At 34.3% G+C, this 12983-nt stretch overlaps 1 protein-coding gene across 2 annotated transcripts in view; it reads right to left on the bottom strand.

Moving 5' to 3' along the window:
* The window catches only part of LOC149560533 (Alkaline-phosphatase-like family protein), a 194224-nt gene extending 193272 nt beyond the window's left edge, over nt 1-952 (bottom strand). Inside the window, exon 1 of one of the 2 annotated variants that reach the window (XM_089824719.1) lies at nt 422-952. In XM_089824719.1, coding sequence (XP_089680845.1) covers nt 422-744 — 323 coding nt within the window. In that variant the 5' untranslated portion in view covers nt 745-952. The remainder of the gene's footprint in view (nt 1-421) is intronic. The other variant, XM_089824720.1, reaches the window with a different exon arrangement.
* Between the last annotated feature and the right edge of the window lie 12031 nt (nt 953-12983).

The following is a 12983-nucleotide window of genomic DNA, read 5'->3' as shown; positions in this document are numbered from 1 at the left end:
AGTCCTGATTGGTGGAGAAACTTGAATCGCAAAGAACCGCTAAAATTCAATTTCCTGAAAGCGCAGAGTAGGGAACTACGTCAGGTGAAAAACCAAGTATAATTTGGCCGAACATATACTCCCAGACATTGGCACTACTTCAAAGGAGAATGATAGTAGGTGCACTACACACCAACAGGTTGTTTGTTCTCCAGTGAGCCAAAAAAATATTATGAGAATTAAAGACCTTCGATTGGTTGTTCTCTGGACAATTAAAAAAAGAGAAATCTTAAGAGCTACCTTGCTTGGATGACAATGAGGAGGAAACTAATTGTGGATGCCCCGGATGGCAAAGGGCTATTTATTTCCTAATCCAATAATCAAACAATTAGCAAAATAAAATAAAATAGTTAAAAAGGAAACGACAAATCTGAAAGCATACCTCAAAGCGTCCAGAACAATAAGGACAACTTTATCCACTGCAGGACTTGTCCAACACGCCTGTTTAAATCCAAAACTTTTTGACTTGTTCGATTCCCTCGTACTCTCGTGATCTTCAGTAGAAAACTTATTATTAGAATTTTGTTGAGATGCTCTGCGTAAGCACGGTGACATTTCAATATCTGAACAATGGCTGAAAGCGGAGAGCTCCGTGCGAGTTAACAAAAAACCCCTTGCAAAGAAAAATATCGCGACCCCGTGGAGGAATAGAATGTACAGAAAGAGACATATGAAGGTTTTCTTCACTGATGCATCCTTCTCCATTTCTTGGACTTCAAAATTTCGAGCCTTTGTATTTCTTTTCCCGTTTCAACTTTGTTCGGATTTGCAGAGCAGTTTATTGCTGTTGCAAATCAGCTAGAGAGCCCTCGCATTTTGTCGAGGATTTGCAGAGCAGTTTATTGCTGTTGCAAATCAGCTAGAGAGCCCTCGCATCCCTCGCATTTTGTCGAACATTTGGCAAAGTATAATCAAAAATTACTTCGATAACGGTCCGCTCTTAAGGGTATACGGGACGGGTGCTAATAGAGCGCTTTCTAACATTTCAATTACTAATTTTAAAAATATACTATTGTTGCTTGCATTGCCCACGGTGCAAGTCGCATTGGTCTGGATGCTAAGCTATTTAAAGAAAATTCAAAGTCTGAAAACACATCGTTGGCCCAAGTTGGTTATAGAGGAAAAATTTGTGAAGCGGAAAAGCACATGGATGAAGCAAAATGACAAATGGATGCGAAAATGGGATATCAACATCCAAAATTGCCCGGATACCATTAAAGAAATAAAGAAGTTTGTCAATGAAAAATTTCGCAATATTCTGTGGACAAGACACATAGGGTAGAAAAAATCTTATTACATTAAAGAATTTAATCCCACTTCTAGTCATGATGAAAAGGCCTATATAAGAGCACCTATTAACTGAAAAGCAAAAATGTTGATAGCACAACTTAGAACTAGTTCACATCAACTGCAATGTGAAACTGGTAGATGGCAAGTTCCAAAGGAAGAGTTGGCAGAAAAAACATGTTTATTCTGTAATATGGGAACAGTTGAGACAGAGCAGCACTTTGTCAAGGAGTGCCTGGCTTACAATGACATCAAGTATGGTTATACAAAAATACTACAGAACAAGGACTTCAACTATTTATTCGAGGAAGATCAAGTGAAGAGAACAGCGGATTTGATTATCAAACTTCAGAGAAGGAGAGACGAGTTAACCAAAACTTTGCAACTGACTAGTTCCACTCCTAACTCGAGAGGGTGACTGCATGGGTCCCATAGACTACTTTAGTCTCGTGGACGTCATTAAAATCTATCATATCATATCATATCAAGTGTATAGTCCATAGGTTAGGTATATTGTTTATGTGGTAAACATATTTTTAAGACCTCAAATTTGCTTTGTTTAAGTTCCACATTGGTTTAGAAATCATCATCAAAAACTTTGGCAGGTGTTTTAGGTGATTCATTGTACTAGCTAGTGAGGTAAAAACAACTCTTTTCACATACTTGCCTTTCGCACAATTAATACCAAGTCATTTGTACAAAAAAAAAAAGTCATCTATCACATATGATGGCATAACATTTTGGGTAGGTTGAAAGAAATAAGAATAAAGTAATATTAATTTGCAAGTGACTAGAATAGGCCAATTGATGTAAGTGAAATTCATTGTACTAGCTAGTGAGGTAAAAACAACTCTTTTCACATACTTAGCTTTTGCACAACTAATACCAAGTCATTTGTACAAAAAAAAAAAGGTTATTTATCACATAAGATGGCATAACATTTTGGGTAGGTTGAAAGAAATAAGAATAAAGTAATATTAATTGGCAAGTGACTAAAATAGGTCAATTGCATTATATAAGTACATGGAGCTCAGCATAGATGAGTGTTTAATGCTTCTCTAATGTGCTGTGAGAAAAATGGCTAAAAAGGATTAGCCACAACAGGGGAATTAACCATGACAAACCTCTAGGTCCTTAGACTCAAAATCCATGGCAATGGCAAAATGGAAAACACCATCATAACCATCAAAGGCAGCATCAAAACTCCCTTCATCATCCATATCTACTTTCCAAAGTGCCAATCTCTCACTAGCCTATGGGAGATCCAACAAATGCTTGGTCTTCATTGGATTCCCTATAAACCAGAGAAGAAAACATGAAATGATCAACATTAGCCACACCTAGCATGTGGAAAAGCTAAACTACATTGAAATTGATAGATTCTTGTGCTCAAAACAAAGTATAATAAATTAGGAACTTCACCAGACAATACAAAACATTCAATGCACTTTTATAGATCCAATTTATTAGCATGAATGTTGATGGTGTTCCTATGAGGGAGTATATTAGCATTGAGGGAGTATATTAGCATTGTTGGAGACATTACTTAGAGCTAATGTGTTGCATTCATGATAGAGTTTATCATTGATGTCAACATATTGGTTATTCTGTAAAGATTGGCAAAACAACAAAGAGAGATTGGCTTTACGCAATTTGAAGATTAAATATCAACCTATGTGCACTTGGGATTATGTTTTAGAGTATTTCTAGATGCTACAGTTAAGAATGCATGCACTAACACGAAGATTGGACAGAGTTATGCGAATTTTGGTAAAGGCAGCTTTTAGACAGCATTTCTAGAAAATAGGTACTATTGTTTCAATTTTATGTCTTGACAAAGGTGGAATTTGGTTGAGCAAGCTAAGACAAAGGTTGAAGACATCTTGAAGAATACTTGGTTAAGTTAGCATGATCAAATGTTCATTGCATGGAAAGTTATGCAAATTGTGAACTGACAGATTATTTGTAATATTGGTTGAAGTGTCTACTGTAATGTAATGTGTAGTGTAATATTTAAGGTGGTCATATCTTATAATTATAAATTGAGAAAGCCTCAAGGCTGTCTCAATAAGTTATTTTAGGACTTGGTATAAAGGAAAGATGTTTTCCTTAGTTGTAATTATCAGTGAGATCATTTTCATGTTATGTGAACTTGAGAGTGAGATCTAGTGTTGATTTTTTGTAATCAATGAGAATATATTTGTAATACCTATTGTGCAAGATTAGTATGCAAAGTTGTGAAAACTAGAGCAGAGCTTGGTGTAGTTGAGACACGGTGAACTAAAAAGCGAACTGTATTTAGCAAGACAAGTTTCTAGTTGCATAGTTATTTCACATTGTATTATTCAGAAGGAATAATACATAGGCTATTTGGACAGTGGATTCAGTGGTCTTCCTTTCAACTCCTGACAAGATTGGCACAACTCCTAACAGAGATAGAATCTCCTAATAAGGATTCAAAGTCCCCTAACAAAGACTCATATGTACTGATTGTATTTCATTGACTCCTAATAGGGTTTAACAAGGAACTTTTATATTAGTATTTCATTTTGTGAGTACCATCCCCACTAGGGTTTTCCCTCTAAACAAGGGTTTCCCTAGTTAACAAATTTGATGTGCCTAGTTATCTTTATATGGTTGTTGCATTGATTGTTTACATATTTCAGAATTAATGACATTGAGAGTTGTTTTAATTGCATAACTTGTTCACCCCCCTCCTCTCAATTATCTTGGTGAACTTTACTTTCTAACAATTGGTATTAGAGCCTTGGGTCCTTGAAGGAAAAGCTTAACAGCTTAAGGAGATCTGTGACACATTTCAAGAAAGACAATTTGAAGTTTGATGGAGTTAACTATGACGGCTAGAAAGATAAAATAAAGACACACTTGTTATGCATGGGTCTTGAATATTGGTTGGTTACAAAAGATAAGAAGTATGTGATTGAAGAAGACAAGCTTGAAGGTTGTTAGGAAGCAGAGAAAGACCTATTCATGCAGAATATGCTTGCTAAAGAGGTAGTGTTATCAGCTCTTCCTAGAATGGGATATGGAGAAGTAAAATATTTTAGACTTACTAATGAGATTTGGAATGCTTTACAAGTTAGATTTAAAGGTGATAAGCATACTGATAAGGCTAGACTACAGAGTTGGATATGTTTATTTCAAGATGCTAAGATGTTGGAAGATGAAACTATAAGAGGATATTTTTCTAGAATATCATAGGTTGTCAGAGGAATAAATAATTGTGGAGGAGAGAAGTTTGAAGATAAAGTTGTATAGAAAATATTGAAGACTTTGACACCTTCTTATAAGAAGACAACGCAAATGATTGAATATGTTATTCCTTGCACACCTAACTTTACAAGAGAGACTCTTCTTGTGATATTGCAGACATCTGAGATGTGGATGAAACAAAATGGAGAATTTCCTAAAATGGAGACTGCTTTTAGCATGTTGGGATACAAATGTATACTAACAAGAAATTCTAGTACAAGTGGAGACTATACTAGTAGTGGCCGAACAAGAGATGAAGAAGACAAGAAGATTAAAGAAGGACTTGCCTTTCTTATGAAGAGAGAACCTAAAGGTACCAACAAAAAAGTGTTGTACATGTAAAAAAAATGGTCATTGTTCCTCTAATTGTCCTAAAAGAGAAAACAAGTTTAAGAAGATGGCTTACAAGCCAAGAGTACCTAACAATGGATTTATGTCAATAAGGATGGTGAATTTGATTTCAAAATGGTAGAATTTCTAAATCAATGATAATGAGGAAGATGATGAAAATGGATTTGTTTTTATTGAAGAAGAGAGCCTGAAAAAGATGAAACAAAAGAAGAAATAAGAGAGGACAAAGCACTAGTATCACGAGTTGAAAAGAAAAAGTTTGAGTAGATGATAGATAGTGGTTGTTCCCATCATATGACAAGAGATATGAACAAATTTGTAGAATTCAATAGCTATGACGATGGAGTAGTTAGAGTTGGAAATAATGTAGCATGTCACATAAAAGGGAAAGTATCTATTACACTTGATGGAAAGACTAGCACTGATGATGTTTATTTTGTGGATGGTTTGAAACATAATCTTTTGAGTGTTGGACAACTTGATGATAAGGGATATATGTTGCAATCCACAAAGAGTACTTTTATTATAAAGAATAAGAATAGAACATTGATTGGTATTGGTACAAGAGTAAGAGGTAATGTATTTCAATTTAGCCCTACTAAAATGGCATGTTTAATTGCTAAGGTGGATGGCAGTTGGTTGGGGCATGAGGGATTTTGTCATATCAACTTTGATAACATTGTGAAGGTTAGTAATGCATTTGTAGTTAGAGATTTTCCTAAGATTGTGAAACCTACTAACATGATGTGTAAAGAATGTGTGATGGCAAAATAGAGGAGGAGTTATTTTATGAGAAAAAAGTATACTAATTCAATGAAATTGGAGATTGTGTACACAGATTTAAGTGGTCCTACAAAGACTAGTGTATTCTATGGTGAAAGGTCTTTTATAATTCTTGTTGATGATTTCACTAGAATGATGTGGGTTGCATTTCTTAGAGAAAAAATTGAAGCTTTTGAAAAATTCAAGATATTTAAGAATAGGGTTGAGAATGAATATGGTTTAAAGATTAGATGTTTGAGATTTGATAAAGGAGGATTCATTTCAGATGAATTTAACAAATTTTGTGAATTCAATGGTATAAAGAGACAACTTTTAGCCCCTGAGACACTTAAGAAGAAAAAGATTAGTAATTCAAGCCATGCGAGCAATGATGTTGGAAAAAAATGTATTACATATATTTTGGAGAGAAGTAGTTTATACAAAAGTACCATGAATAGAATGCAGATCACACAAGGTACTAATAAGATCCCCTATGAACTTTGGTTTGGAAATGCATCTACTATGAAGTACTTTAGAATCTTTGGAAGAAAATGTCATATTAAGAGAGATGATGATATTGGAAAATTTAATTCTAGAAGTAATGAATGAATGTTTCTTGGATATTCATCAAAAAGAAAAGCATATAGACGTTTTAATCAAAGATCAACGACTATTGTTGAGAGTGCAAATGTGAGAGTTGATGAAAATTTTAGGATTATGTATAGGATACTTGATTATAATTCTAATCAAGAGACTAATCGAACAACTAAGAGGCAAAATGTTGAGCAAGAAATTTTGATGAAACTAACACTAGTTTGCATAATGAATTAAGAGAAGAACCTAGATCAAAACCAATATCAAAAGTTAGACTTGAACAAGTGACACTTAACAAGAATGTGGAAAAGAATTATCATGTTGACTAGATCATTGGAAGCAAAGACAAAGGAGTTATGACAAGACACAAGGTTCATGAAGAATTGTGCTTAATTTATCTAGTTGAACCTAAGAATGTTGATGAAGTTTGTAAAGATGATTATTGAATAAAAGCTATGAAATAAGAAATAGTTTAGATTGAAAAGAACCAAACTTGGAAATTGGTTCCTAGACCTAAAGATAAGAATGTTATTGGAACTAAATGGGTATTTAGAAACAATACAAATGAACAAGTTGAAGTTGTGATAAACAAAGCAAGATTGGTATGTAAAGGTTATTCATAGCAAGAAGGAATTAATTTTGAAGAAACTTTTGCACTTGTTGCTAGACAAGAGGTAATGAGAATGTTTTTGGCATATGCAGCTAACAAAAACTTTAAAGTTTACCAAATGGATGTCAAATTCGCTTTTCTAAATGGAGAATTAGAAGAAGTGGTATACATTAAACAACTTGATGGCTTTCCTTTGACAGATAAGGATGATATGATTTTCAGATTGAAAAAGGCATTATATGGACTGAAACAAGCACCTAGAGTCTGGTATGCAAGATTGGATAAGTTGACACATTTGGGATCTGTGAAAGGTAATATAGATAATAATTTGTATTTGAGAAATGATGATAAAGGATTAGTGATTATTGTAGTATTTGTGGATGACATTATTTTTGGAGGTACTGATGAGGTGAGGCATTTTTAGAGGAAATGAAGAAAGAATTTGAGTTGAGTATGATTGGTGAGATGAAGTACTTCTTAGGATTACAAATTGTATAGAACAATGATGATATTTTTATATTACAAATGAAGTATTTTAAAGATTATCTTAAAAAATTGGATTGGAAAGTTGTAAACCTATTGGAACCCCCATGGTAACTGGATGTTTAGTTATCTAGAAAAAATGAATCCCCTACTGTTGAACAAAAAAAGTACAGATCTATGAATGGCAGATTGTAGTATTTGATACACACTAGACTTGATATAGCTAATGAAGTTGGAATTGTGGCAAGATTTCAAGCACATCCTAAAGAGACACATTATGCAGTAGTAAAATGAATTTTTAGATATTTGAAAGGTACACTTGATTATGGATTATGGTATGACAGATCACATGATTTCACTTTATGTACATACCTTGATGTTGATTGGGCAGGAAGTTTAGATGATAGAAAGAGTATTGGTAGTGGAGCATTCTTCTTAGAAGGAAGATTGGCTTCTTGGCTAAGCAAGAAACAAGATTGCATTTCACAAAGTATGACAGAAGTAGAGTATGTAGCAGAAACAAATAATTGTAATTAGATTATTTGGGTGAAGCAAAGGTTGAAAGACGTTGGGATAGAATTCACTGAACCTATTATCATGTAGTGTGATAACACAAGTATTGTAAGTATGTCAAAGAATCCAATATTACATTCAAAGACAAAGCATATATTTATTAAGTATCACTTTTTGAGAGAGAAGGTTGGAGAAAAAGAGATTAGATTGGAATATATTAGCACAAAGGAGTGGATAGAAGATATATTCACAAAATCTTTGGCTAAGGACACATTTAAATATTTGAGAGTATGCTTGGGGTTATGCTCCAACCTACTTCAGAGTAAATGATGTAGAGATTACATCAATCCATATGGTAGAAGAGCACTATTTCTTTACCTAGACTAGATGTTTGATGCCTCCTCTATGGGGGAGTATCTGTGTTTGAGCCGAGTCATTAAGGACTCTTAGTATTGGTATTATATAGTGTCTTTTGACACTGGAGCTCATTGCAAACTTTTTCGGAAATGATTGAACTTTGAGATTTGACATAATGATGCCTTTTTTATTGATGTCAATGTGGGAGAGAGTAGTATCACAAAAAACATCTTAAACATCTTTTGAGGGAGAAAAGTTTGTTACAAATAGGAAATACTTTGGGGGGAGGGCAGGGGATAAATCAGTATTCTACAAACTTTAGCCCAAAACCAGATATTATTAACAATCTTATAAATTGCATGTGAAAGTAAACTAACTATGTTGAATGGCAAACATAACCATCTCATAACACCATATTTTGTTAAATAGGGAAACCCTAGCCAAGAAAAAACCATGGTGGGGATGGTACCCATCAAATGATCCACTGATAAAAAGTATCTTGTAAAAGATAGTGACTTGTTAGGAGTCCATTACATCTGTATAGTGTCTCGGTCCTTGTTAGAGGACTCAGGCCTTGTTAGAAGTTGTAATAGACAAATGCAAAATGTATGCAAGATGATCCCACTTCCCAAACATGAAATATACAATGTAGTTCCTTAATACAAAGAGATAGATACAAAAACCTATTTGCACTATTGTTGATATCTTCAATATCTGATACTGCTTTTCTGCTCACAAAATTTGCATTCCTTTGATCATACATCATATTTTTCACATCACATAATACATGCATAGCACACCAAAATTTTGCATTTACAATCTTTTCTTTATACCTTTGCAATTACAATATTACTATCAAGACGACCTTCATGTTTTTACACACTTTACAAAATACATTATTATATTTCGCTGACTTAGGGTTAACATATAGGAATGGGATAAGTAATTATTTTGTAACCAAAATAATTCCTTAAACCAAAATATCCAATTCTCGATTATGCCATGTTCTGCATGAATATTGACGTCATTGGTGAACTACCTATAACTCTTGTCATATTGTTTGTATTGTCCTGTTAAGTTGACTATAGATTCATCACACTTTGTACTATATTTTCTTAAGTGTGAACATGCCAATATAACTTCTGTGAACTACGTCGATCAAAAAACTATTTGTTCTGCCAGATAAACTGTATGATACTTAAACAATTTTCAAAGTATAAATGTCGTGACTCATTCCTCAAGATCTACCCTCTTCATACAAAATATAGGTTTCCATAAATGACAACATCCAATGTCTACCTTATCCAAATTTCCAACAATCTCCCTCTTTGGCATTGATGGCAACATATGGAAAAATTGGCTAAGTCCCAAAATGACAAACTTCAAAATTTCAAAACTTGGCCTTAACAACATTTTAAAATTGTGGATCATTACATTTTAAACATCTTTCCTTATATCTCCTATTATAGAACTCCCCCTTTTATTATTCTCCTTTTCATACACATTCATATAATATACTTTCCTTGTTCTTCTACCTATATACATTTGTACATTTAACCTTTTCTCCCATTTAACTTTATCTACAATTTTCCTTTCCCTTCTCTCCCCCTTTGACATCAATGACAGAGGTGTCAAAATTTATGTATAGGTCAAAAGTTGTGTTACCTTCATGGTTGCTTCTGACTGGAGATAAGAGTGATGCAATCATCAAAGTTTTGTTTCAACATGGTGAATTCCATGTCCTACTTATCTTTCACTATATCAGCTACACTCAAAACTATGCATAGAGCATATGATGCTATCTCCACTACATCTAATTCTATGTAGGTGAACTTATCATAAGATGCCTTTACTATGAGGAATTCTTCCAGTTGTCTCTATACTAGATCAATTTTCAATGCAAGGTGTTCTCTTAGCAATGAAAATATTTTCATCTTCATTTCCTTCTGCAACCATATAGTCCAAGCATTTTCAAATCCAATTTTTGATTGAAGGTAAAGTATGTAGACTCATTATAGACTAAGGTGCAAGTCATAATGTTGTGTCTTATGAGGTTGTTAGGAAGTTGAATTTGAAAACAATTGTACATCCTAAGACATACTATGCACTTGGGTGAATGGAAATCAGAATTTGTTGGTTAGTACTCAAGTTATGATTGAGTTTTCGGTTGGTAAATACAAAGATAAGGTGTTATGTGATGTTATGGATATGAGTTGTGGACACTTGATCTTAGGGAGGTCTTGGCACTGGTCAAGAAAAGTAATTCATGATGGTTTCACCAATAAGTATTTGTTTCACCACGAAAGTAAGAGATATGAGTTGCAACCCTTGGAGAGGAACAAAGAAGATCCACTTCTCATGTGTTTTGGGCAGGAAACAACAAAGAAAGTTTTGTATGATACTAGTTGGAAGAAGGATACACAAGTACAATCAAGAGGCTACTATGACAGTCCTACAGATGTAGACCTTTGGGACCTGGCCTTTATACAAATTAGGAGCATTAAATATCCTTTAATGTAGTCAAAGCATAGCAAGGGGTCAGAGATGCTGAATCAGGGATTTCGTCCAAGCAAGAGATCAGAGATGAAGGACTTACAACTTTCTCATTGTCCTTCACAAGGGTAGTCAACAAGTTCAAGTTTTGTTTTTAACAAGTTGTGTGTGAATGTAGGTTGGCAAGGTGTGAGAAAGAAGATTACTTTAGAGGATTACTTCACCCCTATATTGTGGGGATACACAACTCTTGGGACAAGAGTTTCTTTGGTTGTGGGGAGTATGGTGCAGGGGCACATAGGAACAACAAGCAAACCATGAAGACTATGAAGGAGGTCAAGAGACCTATTGGCTATCAGAGGTCTAAGGAGGTGAAAGGAATCCTAAATGGTGGAAATCATATGAATTGTGATGTATTGGCTCTTATAATGGTTTAATACCATGAAATGACATTTGAATGAAATAATATCTTTGAAGGATTAAATGAATGTATCTTGGACCATCAGTGTCCCAAGGTGTCTAGGAGGTTCTAGGAGGTTATTTAGGGTTCAAATAAGTCTTCTAAGTATTGGAGAAACCTCAGTGATTAAATTTAATAATTTTTAGTTCATTTTCATAGTCTAAAAGTTCAAATAGTCACTTGGTAACAACAAGTAGCCGTTTAGGAAGGAAATGGAGTTTTGGTTGTTTAAACACTTAACTAATCCCTCAAACTAGTTGGAATAGGTTGGGGAAGTTAATATTGATTTCTATTTTTATTTGGGACTCCATTGTACAGGGAGGAAGCCTAGACTGTACGGGCAACACACAGATTAAATGAAAAATCTGTTTTGGATCAGCAAATCCATTATTTTGGCATTGTTACTTCTTGTTTTGATTTGAGATCTTGCATAGAATAGGTTTGGAAGGTTTCAATAGGATATTTGAAGGGTTTTTTTACATGTTTTAGAGGTTTTGAAAGTTATTTTACATGACTATTTTGTTACTTCCAGTGGATTAGACTAATTTTCTCAGTTTTCCTCTTTGTGTTTTGAAGTTTATTTGTAACCAATAACAATCCCATGGACTCAAAGGCATAGAATCCATGGAATGCTGATTTATAACCATGTACCATATGAAACTAACTTGGAACTTGTAGAATATTGAATGAAACAGTGTGATCACAGGGTTGGGGTAGAGAATGTTCCTTGGAATTGATGGCACAAGTATAGCAGCAGGAGTTTGGGTTGAATAGAATAGAGATTTTATGATAGGAATAGTCTTGTACGGTGGAGTGAATGTTGAATCAATAAATAATTGATCAAGGAGAGGATTGGAAAGGTGAGATTGGAGAAACCTTCAAATCAAGGGTTTGTAGCAATCAAATTGGGGCTTTTGGGGTTCTACATGTTTTGGGTCTAATTCCTCTTAGTATTAGAGGTTTTGGGAAATTTTATGAGACTTTCCAAGATTGGATACCTTGGAGATGATTCTAAGTGGTAGTTGCTTTGCAAAATCATCAATTTTCAATGTATTTGTAGGGGTACAAGTTGAATACTTCCATTTGGTCCAAAAGACCAATATCTGAAATTAAGATATGTTATAGAATTGCCAAAAGGGCATCTGAATGTGGTTTTAGTTCTTCTAGTGTTTTGGAAAAGTTTGGAGTTTGAAGACCAAAAAGGTCATTGCAGGGCTAATTATTGATTTCTAGGCCTTTGGGCCAGTTTGGAGCCTTTTTGTCATTGTGAGTAGGGGATAGATCTAGAAACCTTGAAACCACTTTAATCTACCCTCATATACCTCAAATACATAAAATATATCATGGGTTTGCATATAGTGTAACCTTGGTTGTGTCAAGCCTTTTAAAACCATTTGAGCACTTTGGGAAGTAATGGATTTGTAAGCCAAATTTGAGTGACTCATCTTGTGTAAAAGGTCCATCTCCCTTTCCTCTATATCAATGTGCTACAACACACTTCCAATACACAAATTTTCCTTCCGTCAAACATAGTCTCAATTCCTTGACCTTTTCGTCAAGACTCTTTAGATGTCCTCTTATATTGTCACAAACTTTTCTAAATTTCTCTGCATCATGAAGAGTATGTGCCTTTACCACTACAACATTTGATAAGGTAGTCAATTCGGCCTCAAAATCTTGAATAATGGCTTTTTCTCTATCCTCTGGATCTAGTTCGATCATCTTTATTGATATAGAGTTTTCCAATCTGTCAGTTACCCC

This window comes from Cupressus sempervirens, chromosome 4 (genome assembly GCF_028749045.1).
Source record: "Cupressus sempervirens isolate cs-2001-9-10 chromosome 4, ASM2874904v1, whole genome shotgun sequence".
In the NCBI taxonomy this organism is placed as follows: domain Eukaryota; kingdom Viridiplantae; phylum Streptophyta; class Pinopsida; order Cupressales; family Cupressaceae; genus Cupressus; species Cupressus sempervirens.
Note: the sequence above shows the minus strand (reverse complement) of the source record. Positions and strands in the feature narration are given on the sequence as shown.